General features: G+C 47.8%; 1 protein-coding gene across 3 annotated transcripts in view; it reads left to right on the plus strand.

Moving 5' to 3' along the window:
- Positions 1–2,915: 2,915 nt before the first annotated feature.
- MCAM (melanoma cell adhesion molecule) overlaps positions 2,916–24,042 on the plus strand; it is a 57,446-nt gene continuing 36,319 nt past the window's right edge. For all 3 annotated transcript variants that reach the window (XM_082200965.1, XM_082200968.1, XM_082200966.1), the window contains exons 1-3: positions 2,916–3,027; positions 4,043–4,148; positions 7,447–7,562. In XM_082200965.1, coding sequence (XP_082057091.1) covers positions 2,931–3,027; positions 4,043–4,148; positions 7,447–7,562 — 319 coding nt within the window. In that variant the 5' untranslated portion in view covers positions 2,916–2,930. The remainder of the gene's footprint in view (positions 3,028–4,042; positions 4,149–7,446; positions 7,563–24,042) is intronic.

A 24,042-nucleotide genomic window follows, 5' to 3' on the forward strand; every position in this document is an offset into this window, starting at 1 on the left:
GGACCCTTGTCAAGGTGGCATTTTTGCTCCCAAGCTTCTCTGCCCCAGGATCAGAAGCCGCAACGAAGGGCAAAGCCTTGACGTTCGCAGAGCTATTTATTTGCTTGTTCATTTATTTGTTGCCTTTATCTATTGCCCGTGTAGCTGAGTCCTCTGGGCAGTCATAACCATGCCCATGTTTTCTGTACATTTTGAAAATGAACCAAGTGAATGTAGAGTTAAATATCTGGTGCCCCATTCAGCTTCTTCTCCTTCTTTATAGCAAGTTCCTTTCTGAGCTTACAGATCCCAGGAGCCACAATAAGCCTGAACAAGTGTCACAGAGGTCCAACAGAGGTATACTGCACAGCTGGAAAAGCAGCATAAAAGAAAAATAATCACGTACAAACAGGTGTATAGCATTGCATATCCAGCTAGCAGGTCTTTTCGGTGCAGAATTTAATTGAGTGGGTATTGTTGTTTAAGTAGAATAAAGGTTTTTTTGTGTGTGTTTTCCATTTTTTATTATTGATTTTCCAAAATTTATAAACAAACTAGGCTAAGATAATTTAAATAGAAATACTTGCAAATACCAGATAGGCTTAGGATTTAAATATGTGATGTTATAGAATAATATGTTTAAAGTTAAAATGAAAAGAAAGAAAGATGTTAAGTGATTAAGTTAATTTTATGAGAAATTTGTTTTGGAAAACTGTTACAATGATATACATTGAAACTCAGTCAGGGGGATTTGAGGAAGTCACTTAACAATGTTACTAAGATTGGATTATGTACAGTTAGGATTTATGTTTGTTGGTTTTTTGTGGGGGTTTTGTGTAGCTTTTCACGTTGTTCTGGGCAATGTGAGGTTACAAGCTAAGCCCCGAAGCTGAAACTCAAGTGATTCTGGATTGATTTGATCCCTTGAGTGGTATTGTGCTACATAAGCAATCTTTGGCTTTTCCAAACCTGGGACCCACCATTAATGCAAACATGCATTTGGGCAACCATTTTCACCCTAATTTGTGTGGCGGTGGGTATTGCTGTTTCAACCCACCTCGGATCAGACCGCAACCTCGCTGACCCAACAGCTGAAGATCAGTGTGTCACATAAAGGTTGCCCACAGAAACAGCAATACCTGAAGGTGTCAGAATGAACCAATGGTCTTTGTTTACCCAAGGAAGGAGTCTCTGGATAATTTAGCTGTAGCCTTTTAGATTACTATCTGAAGTTAACTCTCCCAGGCCTTGATATTTGAACTGAATTCGCAAAGTCTACTCACCTGAGTGTTTTGAGTAATGTCACTGTTTCCAAGGATCACATACTGTGTGTCGGAGGGAGGTACGCTAAGAGTCCCTAAATATTCAGGGCCCCTGTTTCTTGTATTCATCCCCTGAACAGAAATAATGAAGGGGTTTGTTTGTACATTTTGGGATTGTGGTGAATAGTCCGATAAAGATGTTGACCCTGCGTGTAGCAGCAGCTGCGAAGAATGTGAATTTCACACTAGGGATTATTAGGAGAGGGGTCGAAAATGGAATTGCCAGTATTGTAATGCAATTACAGAAATCAATGGTGAGGCCACCCTTGACATACTGAGCCTAGTTCTGGTCATCAAGGCCGCATCTCAAGAGAGATGTTATACTGCTGGGAGATGATGCAGAAAAGGGCAAGCAAAATAACCACTGGGCTGGAAAACACACACACACCTTTCTCCCTCTCTCACAATAATAACAGAACCCATGGGGATACGGGTGGTGCTGTGGTCTAAACCACTGGTCCTCTTGGGCTTGATGATCGGAAGGTGGGCGGTTCGAATCCCAGCGATGGGGCGAGTTCCCGTTGCTCTGTCCTAGCTCCTGCCAACCTAGCAGTTCAAAAGCACACCAGTGCGAGTAGATAAATAGGTACCACTGTGGCAGGAAGGTAAACAGTGTTTCCGTGCGCTCTGGTTTCTGTCACGGTGCTCTGCTGCACCAGAAGCGGTTTACTCGTGCTGGCCACATGACTCAGAAAGCTGTTTGTGGACAAAGGCCAGCTTCCTTAGCCTGAAAGCGAGATGAGTGCTGCAACCCCTTTTCCAGAGGACGGTATAGGCCTGAACACTATTTAGAGTGTTGAACTAGGACCTAGGAAACCAGGGTTAAAATCCCTGCTCATCCATAAAGCTCACTGGGTGACCTTGGACCATTCGCAGTCTCTCTGTCTAACCCAGCTCACAGGGTTGTTGTGAGGATAACACCTGGAGCTCCTTGGAGAAAATGGTGGGAATATAAAGTGAGATAAATAAATAGCAATGATATCCAGTTGGCTTCAGTAAGGAGCAGGATTCTGTACTGGCAAGAGACACCTTGGGTCTTATCCAGACAGGCTCCTGTAATTTATTAATCCTCTGCGATGAGTTGGGGTGAAAAGTGTGGCAGCCCCCAATTGCATAATGCTTTGCTGCCCTACATGTCTGTTCTTGCCTGCTTTCCCCTCCGCTGCTTTGCCTCTTCATTTGTGTAAACAAATTGGAAGCTGAAGCCGGTTAAATGGGTGTTTATGTCAGCTTAAGCGACTGTGTAAACAGGCCAGCGTGAGATAACAGCTTAGTAATATTTATGGGTTAAAGTGTTTTCTCGCTGAAGGAGAAGGTCCCCTTGCCTTGGTGCAAGGAAGGTCCTTAAAAAAACAAAAACCACTCTGATTTTGAGACTGAAATGGAGAAGGAAGACATCAGGGACACTCAGCACGCACACAAAAATACTCTGTGTGCATTTGTAACGCCAAGCTGTCTCAGCTAAATGGGCATTAGAAAGCAATGGCAGAGCTTAAGCAATGAAACAAATTGAATGTTCCGAAACCCTGCCCCGCAGTTCCTCTGGGGTTAGAGTTACAAGGGCTTTTTTATGATGCTAGAGAAGAAACTTGAGGGCATCTCATAGGCATTGCCTGGTGCACCGGCAGGATGGCTGTGGCAAGAGGGCCGGTTGCTGCAAGAGTTCCAGATCAGGCAAAGCTTTTGAGAGAGCTAAAGTTGCACCGGGCTAAAAACTGTCAACCAGGTAGCCTGGCCTTTGCCTTGAATTTCTCTTCTACCATTAACCATGGTCAGGTGAGGCTTGGGGAAGGTCTGTGGGAAACCTGTAGTCTCCATCTTGAGCATGGCACCACCAGAGGGACACGGCCTGGCCTCTCCATCACACTCCATGGGCACTGATTTAATGACCCATTGGTCATTAAGAGAGCTTGGGCCAGTCACCACCTCTCTGCCTAACCTAAGGGTTGTTGTGAGGATTGTAAGAGGAGGGGAGAGAACCATGTAGGCCACTTTGGGCTCCCTGGAGAGGATAAAAGTGGCATATAAATGCAAACAATTTGTGGTCTTTAAAAAAAACAAAAACCCCAAGATTGGTGTCCACCTCCCTCTTTTCCTGCCAACCCCAAGTCGAGAGCCAGTGTGGTGTAGTGGTTAAGAGCGGTAGTCACATAATCTGGGAAACCGGGTTCGTGTCTCTGCTCCTCCACATGCAGCTGCTGGGTGACCTTGGGCCAGTCACACTTCTCTGAAGTCTCTCAGCCCCACTCACCTCACAGAGTGTTTGTTGTGGGGGAGGAAGGGAAAGGAGAATGTTAGCCGCTTTGAGACTCCTGAAGGGGAGTGAAAGGCGGGATATCAAATCCAAACTCTTCTTCTTCTTCTTCTGTGTTCTTAAAGGTGTACAGAAGCAATTGTATGCACAGGGGCTCTTTCTAAACCTTCTTAAGAACATGTGGAGGTTAGGGTTGCATGATCCAGCTAAGTCTCCACACATTTATATAAAGGTGTCTGAAAGGGTTTTAGGAGCCTTTTGGCAAGTCGCTATGCCTTTATCTTCTTCTGCAGACAAAGCGCAGGGGCTGAGGCTAATACTGGGCTTTTCTGGGCAATCTGTTTGTTCATCCTGATTTGCTTGCAGAAAGCTTACAGCGAGGTTAGACTATGTCCGGTTTTTTACTGAGCATTTGCTGGGATCTGTTTACGTCCCATGTGGATGACAATGAACTTTCATTCCTGCACCCATCTCCATTTGCCTGCAGGGTATTTACACGTCTTCCTGTTAATCAGTGATTTAGGGGGTACGCAGTATCGGCACCTCTTTCTGTTGTTGTTAAAAAGTGGGACACTAACTGTAACAACTTCGTGGTGAGTACCGGCATCTATTTTTCTAGGGGAAAAAGCATTGTTGTTCACCGTTTATTTTATCTCACACTTTTCAATGCATTTCCTCTTCGCTTTCCAAATTGCAAAAGACCTTTTCTGGAAAACAGGCGGTGTGTGTGTGTGTTAGGTGTACTGGGAAGTAGTTTTTCCTCTGTACAGAATTGTGTGTGCTTGTCTTCAACATGCTGCTTTCAGTTCAGAATGATTCAAGATTCTGCAGCCCTCAAAGGTGGTTTGATCTGCACTTGAACTCCCACCCCCCACCCCTGTTTTTTGTTGGAAGACATTTGTCTCGAAAACCCTCCCTTTGATTGGGTTACCCATACCTTTTCCTCCCTGCACATGCACCTGTGAATAAGGAAGGAAGTGGTAATTGCTTTCTTGATATATGGCTCCCCTCTCCAGAAAATCATTAGGCAGGTGAGGCTACAGCCCACCCCCCACCATTGCTGGAACCGCCACCATCCTTTTGCAAATGGACACACACAAATGGCTAATGCGAAATCAATTTGATTTGAGCTGTATATTTTGGCAATGAAACTAGCTTGTGAAAAAGTGCTTTTGGGGGCATTAAAATAAAATGGAAGCAGGTCCAGATTGTGTGTGGACTCGGTAGGAAAAAACAAGATGCCGGTGTGCCTTGAATGTCATGCACACGCCGCCTGAGTGCAACACCTGGATTCTAAATGACAGATACAAACGGTGGGGGAAGGGAATTGCAATATCTGCAAGGCAGGCTGGACAGTAAACTAGGGCAAAGGGTCAGCCAGGTCTCTCGTGCGATCCAGAGTTCCCTGCAGCAATCTGGCAGTTTGCCGGGTGATAGGTCACACCGGCCAGCCCTTCAAGAAACAATGCATGTGCTTTGGTAAACAAAAATCTTTAATAAAAATTATTTAAAATAATAATTTAAAAAATCTTTGGATTTCTGCACTTGCACAGCTCCTCTGGAATGTAAATCTGAAAGCTTTGTTGCAGAACGAAGCGCTTACCAAGGCAACAGCCACACACACCATTTTCCAAAGTGGTTAATGGACTGACTGTGGGGTGGGGAATCTCAGAACCAGCGACCACATGTTTAAGAGTTACACACCCTGCTCTGCACCCCCTTTTGACTGCGTTGGCCTTCAATTACGAGAATGCCTCTCGCTGACTTGGATGACGGAGAGATGTGGGGGTGGGCAGCAGCTGCAGGCGCAGAAACCTCTGGCTCTCGCGTGGCTGTAATGTAGCCAAGTGTACAGAAGCTGAGAATCACTCCCATCCATTGATATGCCTCTGGCCCTGTCCTGCACTTGAATGCGGCCCCCAGAAGGTTGCCCACATCATGGGAATGTGACCCTTGGGCTAAGAAAGGTCCCACGTCTGGACTAACTGGAAGAAGTGGAGCAGCAAGGATTTGAACCCGGGGAAGAGAATGTGCTCTGATTGGCTGGTCATACCAGGTGTGCTGTGATTGATCCCTCCTTCCTGTAAATAAAGGAAGCCTCACTTCTTAACTCAGCCACCGTGAGATTGTGTTTGGCTGTCCTTTACGTACCTCTTAGAGGTTGTGTTTCCTACCCCTTTTAGTTCTTGCTGCTTATATTTGGAGGGGGTGGAATTGCAATTGTGTAATTACAATTTGAAAACAACAAACAAATATGAGAAATGCATTAGGTGGCTCAGGATACTGGAGCTTGCCAAAGCTTTGATTTTCAGCTGCAATAGCCGGTTCATATCAGCTTGGTTTGCACCAAACCTTGGTTTACTGGGACCCTGGAGGAGTGTGTCCTTTTTGTTATTGTGCTGAGTTAAAGTTTGGTTTAATGAATTGTTTGAACAGTTAAGCTCTCTCTCTGTCTCTCTCCTCATTAACCATAAGCTGCGGCCAGGACCTTACTTCCTGGTATACCTTGGGCAATTCCAGCCTGTTGTTATTTCTGAGTGGGATTCAGTCACATCCCAGAAAATTCAAGTTACAGGCAACTCCCCATTTACGTGCATTCAAGGCACATGCAACCCTACAAGGGCGCATCATGTCGAACCTGAAAGTGACCCAAAAAGGTGACAAAAAGGGATGGAATGGGGTGTTTGCAAGCTTTTTCAATTGTGTTTCAAATATACCCCCATTTCACTTAAACATCTGGTACCTTGGAACGTAACCCCCATGTAAATTGGGAATTGCCTGTACTAATTGGTTTGGGTGGTGTTGTGCAACCAGCCTGCTTTCCCAAAATATGACTTTTTGCACTAAGGAAAATGACCGAAAAACGCACTGGAAAGTGTGGGATAACACTTGCCTCATTTCCACACAAATCAGGGTGTTCATCAAACAGCCAACGTTGTCTAATGTCCCTGCAAATAAACCAGGATGAATGCTCAGCTAACAGTACTCTGGGTTTGTCCTATCACTTGGAAGCAATTTGCTGCTTTCCAGCTCCCTGGGGAAAGAGCTTAGCAAAGTTCCTGTCCCAGTGCACCGGTCAGTAACACAACCATCCATCTTTATTTATTGAGTTATTGTTTGTTTGTTTTTTAATCCCACCACGTTGCAAACGGAGCCTCAAGGCAGCTTAGAATAAACAGCATAATTTATTTTGCTATAAGCAAAACAGCATGGCAAAAGACAATAGACCCAGCCAACAGGGAGGGAAATGAATGAATATAATAAAAATAGCACGTAAGACAACATCTTTTCCCGGCAGGTGGAAATAGATGCAAGTCTTTTACAGCTTCGTCAAATGCCAACTCCTGTTTCTCCTCACCCCCCCTCCCCGCCTTGATCCTGATCGACCCTTTCTGAGCAAGCGGAGGGGGAGAACCCGAGCAATTACAAGAAGAACCTGTTGCCCACGACCAATTTTAACAGCAACGTGTGTACAGGATTAAACCCGGGTCTGGAAGGAAGAAGCCCCTTCGTCTGTTTTTGCTGCAACGGACTAAGGCTTCCTTGCTTTGCCGCGAGCTGAAAAGGTTCGACTCCCCTCCAGGTTTTGGTTTTTTTTTGCACCGAAGTCTTGCAAAAGGCGCGGCGCATTAAGAGCAGGGCTCTAAGCAAGGAAGGGGGTCTAAGGTAGGCTTTCGCCTCGCCCCCTGGCGCTCCGGTTAAGCGCGACTCCTCTCTGCTGTTGCAGGCGAGTCTTCTGGAGCAAGCGTGCGAGGAGGGCTGGGCTCCCGGTGCTCTTGGGGGTGGGTGGGGGTGTATCCCCCCCCTCGGAGCAGTGCAGCCCCCTCCCCCCGTGCATGCAGCTCCCTCCCCCTCGCACCTGACGTCAGCTTTCTGGGCTTCTCCTCCAAGCCCCTCCGATGCATTTGGACTCTCGGCTCTGGCACCGGGAACAATGAGTCGCTGCCGGCTTGCAAGCTTCGCCCGCGCCTGCCTCCTGCTCCTGGCCGGCTGCTGCTGCAGCAGAGGTGAGTGGCGGGCAACAAAGGGAGAGGGAGAGAGGGGCTGAGCGGGCAACTTGCGCTGCAGATTTGCAGGGCAGCGCTGTCCCAGGTAAGCCTTGGGCACCGCGGCGCCGCTCTCCTCCGTTTGCAAATCAAGAAGGCGCGGGGGAAACGTGCTTTGTCTTGTTAACTCTTGCCGAACCCCCAACCCCCGATTCCAATTCTGCAAGGATTCCCCGGGTTGCTACGATTAGTTTTTTTTATGGTGTTAGAACCGAAGGTGTGAATGTTTTTCCCCGGGGATTGCTTCCAACACCCCCCCCCCAATGTATTTCTGTCCAAGCCACGAGGAGATGCACATTTCGAGGTGCCTAGAGCTGGATCTATATAAATATAAATAAACACACACAGGTGGGGAAGGAGACGCACACAGTTTGCAGAATGGGTTTTGCAAAAACACACCCACCTTCTCACACTGCCTCTCCTCCGCGGTGTAACCGCTGCTGTAAGTGATTTGCAACTGGTGGCAGAAAAGGGGGCGTGTTGCGTTGCGCTTGTGTGCAAACCGGCCCACCAGGTGGGGGGGTTGGTTGTATTCCCCCTCCCCCCATATTTTGGCTAAAAAATATTTTGCTATGGGATTGGGGGTCCTGATGCATGCAAGTATTTCCCCCCCCCCGTCCACACGACATCGTTGGCATAAAAAATACCAGATCCCCGCCCCGCCCCCCAAGAAATCACAGATCTATGTGGAAAATAAGCTTAAAAAATAAGAAAGGAAAACCTGTTGCCAACGATATCTGAGACCCCCGTTTGAAAATCAAAAGCGCTGTCTGGAAACCCCTCCAACATGTTCTCCCCTTTTGCAAACCCATTCCTTCCCCCATCTTTGATTTACTGCGGAATATTTGGGTGTCAAAACCTTCCCTGTTCTGCGAGTGCCTCTGAGCCTCGTGGGGTGAAGAGAAGTCCCAGAAGGGAAACAGCCTGTCCTTTGTACTGTAAAGGGTTTAGGACGGGGATTTCCCAAATGATAAATCTGCCCACCCCCAAGTACTGAGAACGGGGCGGGGGGTGTTTATTACAGACATGAGAGGCAGGTTGGTGAAAGGGGGTGTGCATCAGCCCCGGTTCCTGTACTTCTAGTACACATTTGTATACGTTTTCAGCCCCTCCGGGCAGGATCTGTGCACCTCCTTTGCTGTGCACAGCGGGAAGCGTTGATACTCGAGAGTTGTAGATTATGAAGACTGATAATTGTACGTGAATTGCTTTGAACATACTGTAAGCGGGGTGCTGAGTCTTATTATGGCCACAGTTTATTATCTGGCAGACGCTATTGTTCTGAAATAAAGCACGCTCCTTGCCCCCCCCCTCCCATGGGTTTGAGCTGTCTTAATCAGGTTAAGCACCCCAGCTCATGCTTTGTTTTCACTGGGATTGTTTATTATGAATTTGGCTGCCTCAGGCTCCCTGCTCTACACGCCCCCCCATAGTATGGGGGAAAGGATCTGGGTGAAGCAGAGATTTAGGGTGGGGGTGGAACATCCCATCCCTTGATTCTGCAAGACTTGTTCTAAGATGCCTAGAGAGGAAGGTTGAAGCCAGAGGTAGGGTGATAGGAAGCTATCTCTTATACCAGGTCAGGTCAGTGGGACATCTAATTCAGTGCTGCCTACACGGGCTGGCAGCAGCTCTCCAGGGTTTCAGGCAAGGACCTGCTTGGAGATAGATGCTGTTGGGGATTGAACCTGCGACCTTCTGCATCCAAAGCTGTTGCTCTGCCCATGAGCTGAGTCCTTTCCTCAAAAGTTCCTGTTGGCCATCTATTGAAGAGAAGGTTCCCATGTCTCCCCCACAAGTTTAGGCAAATGCTAAGTGTGATCACAGGGATTTGGACAGAGGGAGAATTTATAGATTTTGAGAAGTGAGTGAAGCCAAAGCCCCGTTGAGATGACAGGAGGATCGGCATTGCCTCCTCCCCACCCCCACCCTCCAAAAACGAGGGCACAGAGGGATTCTGGGCACATGCTCTGAGCTCAGCTTCTGTCTGGAACAGACTGCATCATCGGAGCCTGTTTGTCTGAGATTTTAACGGCGGCATCATCCAGAGTGTAAGTTTTAAGGCTGCTGCTGTGGCACCAGTTTTCCTGTTGGTGTGTCATAGCAAACCTGTAGACATGCACCCCAAAGATGCTATTCAGTATCTGCCCTCCAAAAATGGGGATCTCAAAATTTGGACTCTACATGTGACCAAAAGCTGACGAATTTTCCTGCTTGGCAGGGGGTTGGACTCGATGGCCCTTGTGGTCTCTTCCAACTCTGATTCTATGATTCTATGAATTGTTGTAACGTTTGTACAACAATTTCCTTTCGTTTGTACAAACGGTCTCCAGTTTTGTGTGCGCAAAGCTTTCTTTTTGCTGCGTATGTTTTCAGTAAAAGGATGAGCAAACTTCTTCAGATAAGGGAATACAGTTTTTTTCCCTGTTTTTGTATTGGTTTATTTATTACTTGCTCATTAAAATATTTATAACCTGCCTTTTCTGCCCAAACGCTCCAAGGCAGTGCTCAACAATGAAATGAGATGCATAGTCAACACATTAACATTTATGTAAAGTAGCAGTTTAAGCTTACAGATAGAGTCAGTGGCAATTGGGAGGTGGGAGGCTTATCTGGCGACTCAGAGGGCTTGTGGAGTCCTTTGAAATAACACAGCAAAGCTACAGCGACTCTGTTACAGCAAAGCTGGTAGCAAAAATGGAACGCAGGGCAGAGAAAGGTGCCAACACAAAAAAGGCCTTGCTCTGGATAAGCCACACACCACAACTACATTTAAAATAGTGAGGTACCTGAATAGGGCTGGATGATATCTGGTTTTCAACATCATGATATATCATGATATATATACTGATATATCACAATCTCTGAAATAAAGGTGGAGCTATGTAAAGGCATTGGCTGGCTTCACAGTTTTCCCCACCTGATTATTTTTGTGTAGCATGAGTATAAACTTATCATCATTCGTGATCTATTGCCAGGACAAAAAATTATGAAACCAATATCACAATATGGACTTCAAACCGGTTTTGGGCGATATATCGCCCAGCCCTCTATCCTTCACCTCTGTGTACTTTTTAAGGGAAGAAAAGTAGCCACTCTCATCACTTTCAAGGGGGCAGTGAGTGTTTGCATGTGTTGGGGTGGGGAAGGCTTAGGGCAGCCTTTCTCAACCTGTGGGTCCCCAGATGTTGTTGAACTACAACTCCCATCACCCCTAGCTAGCAAGACCTCCAGGACATAATGGTGCCCATCAGAGCCGCTGCTGGTCAGTTTAGACAATACTGAACTAGATAAACCAAAGGTGTAGTTCATTATAAGGCAGCCTCCTACACTCCTATGGCGTTCTGACCTTGCTGTGTGGGGTCATGCGCAGCCCCAGCTATGCATTTTAAATTTTTTTCCCCGCCCCGCCTCGCATAAAACAAGCGGGTATGTGCTGCACCTTCAGAGTAAGCGGAAGGGTAACATTAGCAACTGGGAAGAATTTGCAGTTGGTGTCCCATGCGGCTCGTGAGATCTCCTCGAGCCCTCATCCCAGAAGCTGAGCCATAAAATATCTGCAAAAAGAGGCTCTGTCGTTTGGACTGCTGCCTGAATTCCACTCCCCACCCCCTGGCTAATGGGAACGGCCTGCTCAGCACTTCCCACCGCGGCTCGGCTGCCGTCTTTCTTTGTGAAGTCTGCTGCTGCAGTGATGGCTGTGGGAAGGACGGCCTTTCCGTGTGTAGCTGCAGGGCTGGGCACATTCCTAACATCATATTGGTTTATTTTTAGGAGCCCAAAGCAAGCCGCTCACCTGGGGCTCTCCTATGCATTTGATACATCCTTGGGATGTAGTGGCGGGGGGGGGGGAATAATTTCCTGGTCCCTATGGACTAAGGAGAGCAGTCTCGCTGCTAACCAAATCACCACTGGTTTGCTGGTCCCCATGAGAGGCTAACTGGTGTATTAATTCATTATAACATACCTTTTAGGTCTCGCTTTAAATAACTGGTGGTTGGTGTCCTTTGGGACTGGGAGGGCAGAGGGACCAAGGGTAGGCGGAGCCACAGTCAAAAGATTGGCAGAAGTAATTCCGCTTTTATTCCTATCCTCCGCCCTGCTGAGTTCAGCAAGGACAGCACTGAGGCCAAAGAGCATGGGTAGGCAAACTAAGGCCGGGGGGCTGGATCCGGCCCAATCACCTTCTAGATCCAGCCCACGGACGGTCCGGGAATCAGCATGTTTTTACATGAGTAGAATGTGTCCTTTTCTTTAAAATGCACCTCTGGGTTATTTGTGGGGCCTGCCTGGTGTTTTTACATGAGTAGAATGTGTCCTTTTATTTAAAATGCATCTCTGGGTTATTTGTGGGGTATAAGAATTTGTTCATTCCCTGCCCCCCAAATATAGTCCGGCCCCTCACAAGGTCTGAGGGACAGTGGACCGGTCCCCTGTTGAAAACGTTTGCTGACCCCTGCCAAAGAGGAAGAATCTCACAGGCAGTGCCCGCCCCTGCTCTGGTAGTAAGCAAGGAGGCAGCCAGGTGGGGCAGTGTTAGAAACTCAGATATACAAGCTAGGCGCCAAATTGCTCCTTAAACCAGGCTTACAGTCGCCAAAACGGAATGCCTAGTTGCTATTTTGTGGGGCCAAGATGACTTGAAAGTTGCATTTTTCAATGCAAGCTTTTGGTTCCTGAAATTCATTCTGATGGTGCAGATAAAATATCGTGGATAGAATTCTACAGGATGTGTTGCTCGTGTGTGAAAACAGTGAGAATCCCCGGATCCCCAGGCTTGCATCTCCAGATGGTGGAGCCGCCAGTCGCCATCCTGGCACCTGGGCATCTTCACTTGGTCGCACATGGTCGATAGCCATTCGCCTGGTGAATTTCGAACACTGAGGTGGAGGTATTGACTACGGTTGATGGGGCAATGCCCCATCTGCTCAAATGGACCAGCTTCCACTGGTTCAGAGTGTTTGTGGCACCACCCATTAATCTTGCTTTAATGCTTATTTTATTAATTATTGGTTCTTAATGCCTATTTATCACATTTCCTCTAAGGAGCTCAGGGTGGTCTACACGGTTTGTTTATTCTCCTCCCCAACCTCTCAATTGCTATCCTCATAACAGCCTGAGAGGTAGGCTAGGCAGCATGGGGATTGGGACCCTGGTCTGCCAGCTCCCAGTCCCAACACTCTCATATTTACACTCCTCTGACCTTGTAAAATAGGGCACATTGCAGGGGCAGAGAGAATGTCTATCCAGTGGCGTAGCGTGGGTTGTCAGCACCCGGGGCAAGGCAAGTAATTTGCGCCCCCTAACCCGTGGATTTGCGCCCCCTAACCCATGGATTTGCGCCCCCTAACCCTAACCCCCAGATGTTGCGCCCAGTGCGGCCGGCCCTCCCTGCACCCCCCACGCTACGCCACTGTGTCTATCCCAAGGAGACAGGATCTGAATGCTCTGACAGCCTGGAGATAACATCAACAGTGTAATTAATGTTTGAGTGATGTAAAAGCGGAGAACAGATTAATATGGTTATAGCAAAATATGAATGAAAGACTAATAAACAAAGGAAAGAGAAGGAGGGAAGTCTCTGGATATTTAACAGTATGTAAAATGTTTATTTTAAGGTGTAAAATTGAAAACTTAAAAATATATTTTTTGAGAGAGAGAGAGAGGATCTGAATGATGCTTGATGCATAAAGTCAATCAGGTTCTTGCTCACTCTTCCCCCCTCCCGTTTATAGTTATGTGTAATTTCCTCACACCTTAATGACTGAACTTGTAATTCTTCTGATGGATGAGGTCATAGTTGCTCATCATCCTCTTAACACGGCTTGTTTAATTGGTTTCCTTGAGTCAGAGCCAGTGGGGATCAATGAACAAAGAGCTCATTTAGGATCTGAGGGCCTGATCTCACAGGGACACAGGAAGCTGCCTTGTAACTGAGTCAGACCCTCGGCCCATGTAGCACAGTATTGCTTACACTGGCTGGCAGCAGCTGTCCAGAGTTCCAGACATTCCAAGAGAATGAACCTGGGAGCTTATCTTGCAAAGTAGGTGGTCTACCACGGAGCTATGAACTTTTCTCCACATTTCATATCTGCTCTGGCTTCTTTGCACAGAAAGTGGCTATGGTGTGCTTTGGTTCTGGAGAAGGGGAACTTAAAATACTGTCCACAGGATTGTCGTGGGAGCAAAAGTAACATGAACAACAGCCTAAGTGAGTGTACTTCCATGCCTCAGAATTGTGCAGGTATGGACTGGACCCTGGCTATCACTTGCCCCCTTGTGGCCACTGAAAAGGACCCAGCAAAATTGTCTGTGGGTGCCTGCACATTATTGGAACGAGTAGCATCTTAAAACCAGTGTAACCACTGCAACTTGAAGGAATGCTGGAAATGGTCGTTTGGTGCAGATAACGAGAGTCCAGAAGTTATGGGAACAAGGGTGCTAGTCGTGATTCTTAAGGCACTCCTACGTTTGTGGTGTTGGTGTGACCTCTGCAACTGGAGCAAGTCCTTCAGCTTGGCAGGCAAACAATGAGGCCCAGAAACTTAAGGCCCGATTCAACTACCCTGTTCCAGTAGCAGAAGCCAGTGCAAGGATTCCCACTAGTCCAGTGGGGTTTCCCTGCTTCCTACCCCCCTTCCCGAAATCTGGAGGATCAGATGAACCCTCAAAACACTGTGGGATGGGAAGAGAAGGGAGAGCATTTCTGCAGGTTAAACACTATGCTGAATTTCCACCCTTTGGGTTGTATTCAGCTAAGCTGTACTCAGAGTAGACCCACTAAAATTAATGAACCAAGGTAATCATGCCTGTTAACTTCAGTGGGTCTACTCTGAGTAGGCTACAGCTTTGTTTTTGGTGACAGAGTGAGAAATCCAAGACTTTTTGGGGGGGATATGATGATCTGCACTGCAGGGTACATTCTGAGCCCTCCTTGCCTTAAATGCAGCCTTCCAGAGGGGATGGGCAAAGTCAAGCTTAAAAAGGGTGTGAGGAAGAGAAAAGGCGAAAACTTGGAGGAGGATTGCTATGTACAACAAGGGCCAGGAATGTTAAACAGCTTAGGCTTGGGGGTGGGAGAGGCGTGACTCTGGTATGATAGTAACTCCTCACAGCCCCTCCCGAAAACTCTCACTCCTTTTCCCAGTGAGGGACACATTCCATGGGCTGAGAACACACAAACACTGTCTTCTGCACTGAGTGAGACAGGCCATTGTTCCATCTAGCCCAGTACTGTCCATCTGGATTGGTAGCAGCTTTCTGGGATATTTAAGGTAACCTTGTGGTCGTTTAGCTGGAGGGGCCTGAGATTGGACCCGGGGCCCACTGAGTATACCAGGGGTCAGCAATCTTTTTCAGCCGTGGGCCGGTCCACCATCCCTCAGACCATGTGGTGGGCCAGACTACATTTTGGAAGAAAAAAAATGAACAAATTCCTATGCCCCACAAATAACCCAGAGGTGCATTTTAAAGAAAAGGACACATTCTACTCATGTAAAAACACACTGATTCCTGGACCGTCCGCTGGCCAGATTTAGAAGGTGATTGGGCCGCATCCGGCCCCTGGGCCTTAGGTTGCCTACCCCGGCGTATACGGCCGCCTCTTTGCCTCTGAGCTGTCGCCCCCAAGGAAAGGCTGGAGCCAGGGAGCATTTGACCCAAAGTCGTGCCCCGAACATCATTCTCCTCCAATGAGTCTGAGCTGATCTGTTTCCTTCCCTGCAAAGACTGACCTTTCTGGTTCCTGTGCGAAGGTACACATTGTGCTTTAAAAGCTTGCTAAATCACATGCAAAGCTTGACAGGTGCTTTTGTAGCAAAGAGGTACTTTGCTGTCAGTGAGATCTCCTCTCCCAACACTCCCTTAACTTCCATGGAAACGGTGGATTTGAGGTAGGCTCTAAAGCAGGGTTTCCCAGACTTGGGTCTCTGTTTCTTGACTACAACTCCTATCATCCCTAGCTAGCAGGACCAGTAGTCAAGGGATGGTGGGCATTGTAGTACAAAAACAGCTGGAGGCCCAAGTTTGGGGAAATTTAGCAATCAACCCCCTTTGCCAGGGAACTCTAGGGATTGTAGCTCTGAGGGTGGAGTAGGGGATCTCGTGACAACTCTTGGCACCCTTAACAAATCACAGTTCTCGGGATTCTTTCAGGGACATAAGAACAAACCTGCTGGGATCAGGCCAGCGCCTCAGCGAGTTCAGCCTCACAACTGTCTAGCAGGCACCCCCCAACTTCAGCCCTCCAGATGTTTTGGGACTACAACTCCCATCATCCCTAGCTAACAGGACCAGTGGGCAGGGATGATGGGAACTGTAGTCCCAAGACATCTGGAGGGCCGAGTTTGGGGATGCCTGGTCTAAAGTGATATGCTGCTGCTTTAAATGTAGAGTGCAGATGGGGCCTTTGTAAAGCATTGTGCGCATGGATGGGTTTTTTTATAGAACACGTAACATCCACAGAGCCTAGGGCTTGCTGATCAGAAGGTCGGCAGTTCGAATCCCTGTGACAGAGTGAGCTCCCGTTGCTCGGTCCCTGTTCCTGCCAGCCTAGCAGTTTGAAAGCACAAGGGGCAAGTAGATAAATAGGTACCGCTCTGGCGGGAAAGTAAACGGCATTTCCATGCTCTGCTCTGGTTCGCCAGAAGCAGCTTAGTCATGCTGGCCACATGACTCGGAAGCTGTACGCTGGCTCCCTCGGCCAATAAAGCGAGATGAGTGCCGCAACCCCAGAGTCGTCCGCGACTGGACCTAATGGTCAGGGGTCCCTTTACCTGGTTGACATCTGTGTGGTGCAGTGGTTAGGATGTTGGACTGAGACCTGGGAGACTGGGGTTCAAATCCCCAGTTTGCCTTGAAGCTTATTGGGCCACTAGCTACCTCTCAGCCTAACACACCTTGCAGGGTTGTACTGGGTTTGTACTTCCGGCTCCTTGAAGGAAAGGTGGGGTAGAAATACAGTGAGTAAATAGGAAAAGAAAATGCAACCTAGTGTTGAGCGATAGTGGAATATAAATAAGGTCCCTACTGGGCTACTCCTTCGTAATGGGAGGCAGCCTTCGCTTTCCCTTCTATGGAGTTTTCCTCCCTCCCAAGTGCACTTCCCTGCTCTTCCTTTTTTATCCCCTCCAGATGCTATTTTCACCCTTCTGGCATGCCTATTATTCTGTGCTTTGTCCGCTTGGAGCTTCCTTCTCTCCCTGCCCATCCAGCCCCTCTTCCGTTCTCAAAGCGAGTTAAATTCCCACTGGGCCAGAGCATCCCCATCGCTTCTCGGCCTTTTGGCTAAGATCAAGTGTAGTGGGCCAGAGCATCCCGTTTCTTTCCTTTTGTCCCTTCTCCAGGCTGACACGCACAAGACAGGAGCTGTCTCTGCCTGGCTGACTCCCATCCAAACTCTTTTTAAAATTATTTATCTGCCTCGTCCTTTGGAAGCGGCCGACTGGTGTCCCGTCATTCTTGGCCGGGTTGCAAGTCTTGTGTCCTGATAGTTCCCAGGCAAGCTAAATATGGTTAACTGAAGCAGGGCCCTCTGAAACCTGCCTCCCTGTGAGTCAGGCTGCTGCGCGCTTCTCCCATGACCCTCCATCCTCATCCTGGCCCAGCCGTCTCTGTGGGCATGCTGGAGAGAAAAAGCTGTGTGCGCCCAATCTGGAAATCATCTGGGTGGGATGGTGGATCCTCTTGCAGCGGTTCTTCTTATCTTGCTGGCTTGAATGAAAGTGCTTCTTTCTGGTGGCAATGCCGTTGCACCAAGATCATTCGTTGCCTGTAGTGGGGGCGAGCAGTGCAGTTCTGCAGTGGCTGGGGCCCAGGCATTTGGGAATTGTAGGGAGGCAGGAAGACCAACAGTAAAGGTAAAGGGACCCCCGACCATTAGGTCCAGTTGTGGCTGACTCTGGGGTTGCGGTGCTCATCTCGCTTTATTGGCCGAGGGAGCCGGCGTACAGCTTCCGGGTCATGTGGCCAGCATGACTAAGCCGCTTCTAGCGAACCAGAGCAGCGCACGGAAATGCCATTTACTTTCCCACTCGCTCCGTCGCGGGGATTCGAACCGCCGACCTTCTGATCAGCAAGCCCTAGGCTCTGGTTTAACCCACAGTGCCACCCACGTCCCAAGACCAACAGTAGGTGGAGCCAAAGCCATTGATGGATAGAGACACCCCTGGCTGGTTGTAAGTAAGAAGACAGGGAGATAAGAAGAAAAGGAAAGCCTCCTGGATCAGACCTATGGCTCAACTAGTCGGGAATCCTCTTTGCATGGTGGGCGGCCAGAGGAAAACCCCGTAAGCAGGACCTGAGTGCAGCAGTGTGCATTTTTGTTTTGTTTTACATGTGACTCCACATTTACGTGGGGGTTGCATTCCGAACCCCCCTGCACATACACGAAATTGCGCAAAATGGGGAGCAGAGTCCTCCTGGCTCCTGAGGAGACCTACCCCAGAGCCCAAAGAAGACCTCTTCGGGCTCCAGGGAGGGTCTCCTCAGGAGCCAGCGTGTCAGTGGGGCTTTGCTGAGGCTTCTCAGCCTTCTTCCTTGCTTCAAACTATTTTTTAAATATTTTATTTTAAATTGATGTGATTCACCCTTGAACCTTAACAGTGAAGGGTAGGTCATAGATTGAATAAATAATAGTAGTAACGGGACTAAAGTTATCCAGCTTCATGTTTGTGTGTTTGATATGCGTGCTAAGAACACAAATTCATTTCGGTTGTTGTAGAGAGAAGGGTTTCTGAGGAGTGAGCGTGTGTGTTAACTATCCCCTTTCTTTTCACTCTCCATAAATGACATCACAGGGGAAGAATTTGGGCTGTTGGGTCAACCTGGGGGTAGTAGCCAGGTTGATATTCCTTTTCCTAGCAGCTTGGTGACAAATGCCTTTTTTTTTTTTTGCTGTCCCACCCATATATATCCCTTCGGCCAACGCCGTACAGGAAAATCAGGTTCTGCAGGCCTCTACATCGCCCTGAAGACTGACAGAACCCTCACCCCTCTCTCTCCAGCAGCTGACAGGTCTTTGGAAACAGATTTTATAGCACAGGTGACTCTGGCGGTTGAAATGCCAGTAGAAATTAAATAGGCACCTGTAGCTCTCAGCTAGTTCCAGCCCAAAGGCTGGTGCCTCGGAAGAATTTTGCGGCTGAGCCCTCCTGGATTGGAGCAAAAGCCCACCTAGTCCTCCATCTTGCTTTCTGTAGTGGCCAAGCATATGTCTCCAGGGAGCTCTGACCAATGGATCTATCCAGGCTGAGAGAGAATCATAGAATTGTAGAGTTGGAAGGGACCCAGTGGATGATCTAGTCCAACCCCCTGCAAGGCAGGAATATGCAGCTGTCCCACACGGGGATCAAACCTGCAACCTTGGCATTATCAGCACCCTGCAGAGCTTTCCCCACTGTTGTTCCCTGAACCTGGGTTCTACTTGGCCTTCATGATGTCTAGTGGCCATTGGTAGACCTCTTCGCCTCCATAAATTTGTCTAATTGCCCCCTTTAAAAGCCTTTTGAGGTTGTGTGTCCATCGCTATCTTAGGGCAGTGAATTCTGCTGATTAGCTAGACAGGGTATGAAGAAGTTATGCTGTGGACCCAAGTTCTAGAAGAATGGGAAACTGGGAGGAAAAACTTAATCTTTCTCTATACTGTGAATAAATGTATTGTGTCACTCCTTAGTATTCAATTTTTTTTTCTAAAAAAAGCCCCCAGCCTTCCCCAAATGCTTTAGCTCTGGAGTTTTGAGTGAAAACTGTTTTCTCCTTGACACTGGCTTTCTCTGGTCAAACCACTCTCTCCACACACCTCTGCTCCGTGTCATATAGAAAATGTAGGAAAACAGGTCACCTACATCACAGGGTTCTTGAGAGTGCAAGCCACAGTGGCTTTGTCTCTGTGCTTGTTCGGTTCCTACTAGGTCGGCCTGGTCAGCAGAAAGTGAAAGATAGCAGTTAAGTGTTGCGCTTTAAAAAAGGAAAAATAAATATTCTTAAAGCCAAGGTTGATGTTTGGGATATTTTAATTTATTTTGCCTTTGGGGGAAGGTTTAGAAACATCCGTCCCAAAACAAAGAAAATCTGTTTGTGGGCAAGGACAGGTCCCTCTCCTTCACAGACAGAGTTTTTCTTCCACGATATATATGTGTAATTGTGTTCACACAAGCACAAGCTCCAAGCCAGAAGCATCCTTTGTCCACGTTCACCTGCCAAAGAAATTTCAACAACAAAAGGCCTGCTTCTGACGACTGTCAGGGCTGCAAGACTTGTCACCTGGGAGGCTGAGCTGCAAATGGCAAACAGATGGGGCCTGGGCTGGGGAAGTCAGCGAAGCTGGAAAGCTGAAACGTCCAGATTGTTCCCATTCCAAATCTGGCACATAGCCCCCCCCCCTCGAAAGACACCCCCCCCCAGCTCTTGCTCTAACAAGGGCTTTATTCTGCTAGTTATATTTCCACCCGGACCTATTTTGACACATTCATTTTTTTCCTCTCTTTTCCTGCAGTTGCTTTCCAGGTAGAAAACTGACCGCTTGCCCTCTGCCACCGTTTCCCACCCTTCTACCAGTTCTTTCATTTGCTAGTAGCTTCTTAGACTTCGATTTGATCTCCGCTATGAGTAGGGTCACTGATTTTCCCATTGTATGGATTGGGAAAACTGAGCCAGGGATAGTGATTTGTCCAAGGCAGGGTCCTGGACTTAAGGTGGTGTTTCTGTCTGTTGGGACATGCTAGTAACTGTCACTTCACTCAGCGATGATGGGGAACTCCTCCAGCGTAGAGAATGCCATTTTTTCTCAGCTAAAGCCTGAGGTGTGTTCTTACAAACACCTAAATGCACACTAACAAAGCCATTTCATGTGCTGCTTTCACTGTAGGAGATGTTGAAGGCAAAAGGAGCAAGCTACACGTTCCTGTAGGTTTTTGTGAAAGCTTCCTGCCCAAGCTCTTTAAGATGGGAGATTTAATGTACACATTTTTAGCTCACCATTCACTACGCTGTCCCAGGACGGGCTGTGGTCTAAACCACCGAGCCTCTTGGGCTTGCTGATCAGAAGGTCAGCCGTTCGAATCCCCGTGACGGAGTGAGCTCCCGTTGCTCTGTCCCAGCTCCTGCCAACCTAGCAGTTTGAAAGCACACCAGTGCAAGTAGATAAATAGGTACCACTGTGGCAGGAAGGTAAACGGTGTTTCCGTGCACTCTGGTTTCCAACACGGTGTTTCGTTGCACCAGAAGTGGTTTAGTCATGCTGGCCACATGACCCAGAAAACTGTCCGTGGACCAGCACTGGCTCCTTCGGCCTGAAAGCAAGATGAGCACTGCAACCCCATAGTCACCTTTGACTGGACTTAACCGTCCTGGGGTCCTTTACCTTTTTTTTTTCATACATCTCAATACAGCAAGCAATGCATAAACCTTACAAGACCATAAATTGAACCAAATCAGTGGCAGTGAGAAAGAGCAACAGCACTTCAGTGGAAGAGGTTTTCTGACCTCCTTCACCCAAAGTCTGTGCAGCATTCTGCACATGCTTGACCCCAGTGTTGAAACGTATACAGTGATGAGACCAGACACAGCTCAAAAGGGAGGGCATTTCATAACCGAGAGGCTACTACAGAGAAGTCCCTGTCAGAGCCTTCCCTGCAGATCTCAACACCTGAACATGAGAGAAGTCACTACTTCAGAAATGTGGGGCCCCAAGTTACTTTGGGCTCTGTATGTCAATGTAAGCACCTTCTAGAGCAGCGGTTCTCAACCTGTGGGTCCCCAGGTGTTGTTGGACTACAACTCCCATCATCCCTGAGCTCTGGCCTTGCTAGCTAGGGGTGATGGGAGTTGTAGTTCAACAACATTTGTGGACCAACAGGTTGAGAAAGGCTGTTCTAGAGGGTTTGAGGTTTTATTAAGTAGCATTTTAATCTCTTGTTTTCTTTTAGATTATAACCTGCACTTTGGGATAGAAATGTGGACTCAGTGAATAACCTAGTACAGCATTTGGATTTTTTGTTTTTACGTTGCCAGAATTTGAAGAATGCTGGCTTCAGAATAAAGCAGATCCCCCTTCATTAAGAGTAGCCAATCTGCTCTCCAGATGCTGTCGGACTACAACTCCCATCAGCCCCAGGATGATAGTTCAGCTGCATCTGGAAAACACTACGTTGGCTACTCTCCATTCCCATAGATGTAGGAGTTGTGAGTTTGTCTCTCAATTCCCCCCACTCCTTCAGAGGTCTGCCAGTTGCCGCTCCATCATAATGTTGCTCTGTGCCTGATTGGCTTAGCTCCTTTTGGCAAAATTAGCTAAAAGCAAGTAAAATATGATCTGCCGGTTTCTCATCTTCCCTTTCTAATCGTAATTCTGTGCTGTTTCCCTACCCTGCTCAGCCCCGCTGTGGCTTCATGCAATTACCTGCCCGTTAATGAGTATTTCCTGGGAATTTAAAAGTCTGGATGCCTGGACTTCGTGGAAGAAGAGATCTCTCTAATAGTGGGCTGTGCGGTTAATACTGGAAATGAATTCCATAAAGGCTTGGCTTGACTATTACACAATCATTTTTTCTATACCCAGTTCTACTTTGGTGCTAAATCAGAGCCTGTACCAATTGTAACCCAAACCAGATCTGAAGATGCTGTTCAGTTGGCTCTGATCAGATTGAGCAATGAGTGGTTGGTACTGGCTATTTGGAGATGTTAGGGATTGAATATACAGTGGTGCCCCGCAAGACGAAATTAATTCGTTCCGCAAGTTTTGTCGTCTAGCGAATTTTTCGTCTTGCGAATCACGAAATCCCATAGGAATGCATTGAAAATCAATTAATGCGTTCCTATGGTCAAAAAAAGTCCAAACAAAGCCAAATTTGGTACAACAACAGTTTATTAACTGCTCTTTAAAGTCACACATACTGTAAAGAGCAGTTCAAAAATTGAAGGGAAAATAAATTAACTTTATAAACAAAACATGTCTTTGTTTTTAGACAAAGGAAACAAAGTCGCGAGACGTTTTCGTCTTGCGAAGCAAGCCCATAGGTGAAATTCGTCTTGCGAGGCAAATCGAAAACGGAAAAACCTTTCGTCTAGCGAGTTTTTTGTCTTGCGAGGCATTCATCTTGCGAGGTACCACTGTAACTGCATGCAAAGCAATGACCTAGAACCCCTCCAGTGGTCTACCTAAGCAGGCAGCACCTCAATATCTGGTTGTTAACCAGAAGGTTGGTGGTTTGAACCTGCACAAGGATGGCTGTGGGCAGGATTCCTGTATTGCAGGTAGGCAGCCTATCTCGCAGGGTCATTGTGAGGAGGAAAGGGGAGGGACCATGTACCCCACTCCGGGCTCCTTGGTGGACAGGGTGGGAATAATAAATGAAATGGAGGTAGTTGGGAGTGCTCAAAAGGGTGGATAAATGGCAAAAGGTGTAGCGAATTGTTTTCCAGTGGCAGTCGGGTTGGAAACCTAACTTCAGACGAGTCTTCTCAGAGGAAGAGAGGGAAGGAAATTTCAGGAGAAGAAAGGACAGAGCTAAATAGACAGAGTAATGCTAATTTTCTCATCTTGTGTATTCTTAAAGCCGCTTGTTAACAGTGTCATGGTTCCTATATGTCTGTTAAAGATTAATCCTCTGCTCCCCCCAGAATTGGAGTCTTCAGCATATAGTGTTTATACTTCATTTTCATGTCCATGGAACCTGTAGTGGGTGTATCTCTTGCTTTAGTAAAGTAAAGTTAAAGGGACCCCTGACCATTAGGTCCAGTCGTGGCCGACTCTGGGGTTGTGGCGCTCATCTCGCTTTACTGGCCAAGGGAGCCAGCGTATAGCTTCCGGGTCATGTGGCCAGCATGACTAAGCCTCTTCTGGCGAGCCAGAGCAGCGCACGGAAACGGCGTTTACCTTCCCGCTGGAGTGGTACCTATTTATCTACTTGCACTTTGACATGCTTTTGAACTGCTAGGTTGGCAGGAGCAGGGATGGAGCAACGGGAGCTCACCCTGTCGCGGGGATTCGAACCGCTGACCTTCTGATCGGCAAGCCCTAGGCTCAGTGGTTTAACCCACAGCGCCATCTGCGTCCCCATCTCTTGCTTTAGATGCACCCAAACAAATTTTTGAGGGGTTTCATTTGAGCAGCTCTTATCTGACAGCACAATTGGGCAGGGCCGCCCCCCTACCCATTTGGGACCTGCATAGGACCTTTGCTGCAGATGGATCTGGGCTTGAAAACCTCAGCAGCCCCCTCCTCTGCTTCCCCTACCCACTCCCTTCATTCAGGCAGAACTCGGTGGGCGTTTGGAAACTGGAGACGTCTTTCGTGGAGAATCGGGTCTCTGTTTCCAGCCGGTCTCTTCTGTGTCCTTTGCCCCGGCTTGGAAAGTTCCCCAGGGCTCCTTGCAGCCTTCTGTGCCTTGAATAAAGCCATTGTGTTGGCGGGCTCCCACTCGCCTTCCCAAAAAGAGGGAGG

This window comes from Podarcis vaucheri (assembly GCF_965113315.1).
Source record: "Podarcis vaucheri genome assembly, chromosome: 15".
Taxonomy (NCBI): Eukaryota; Metazoa; Chordata; class Lepidosauria; order Squamata; family Lacertidae; genus Podarcis; species Podarcis vaucheri.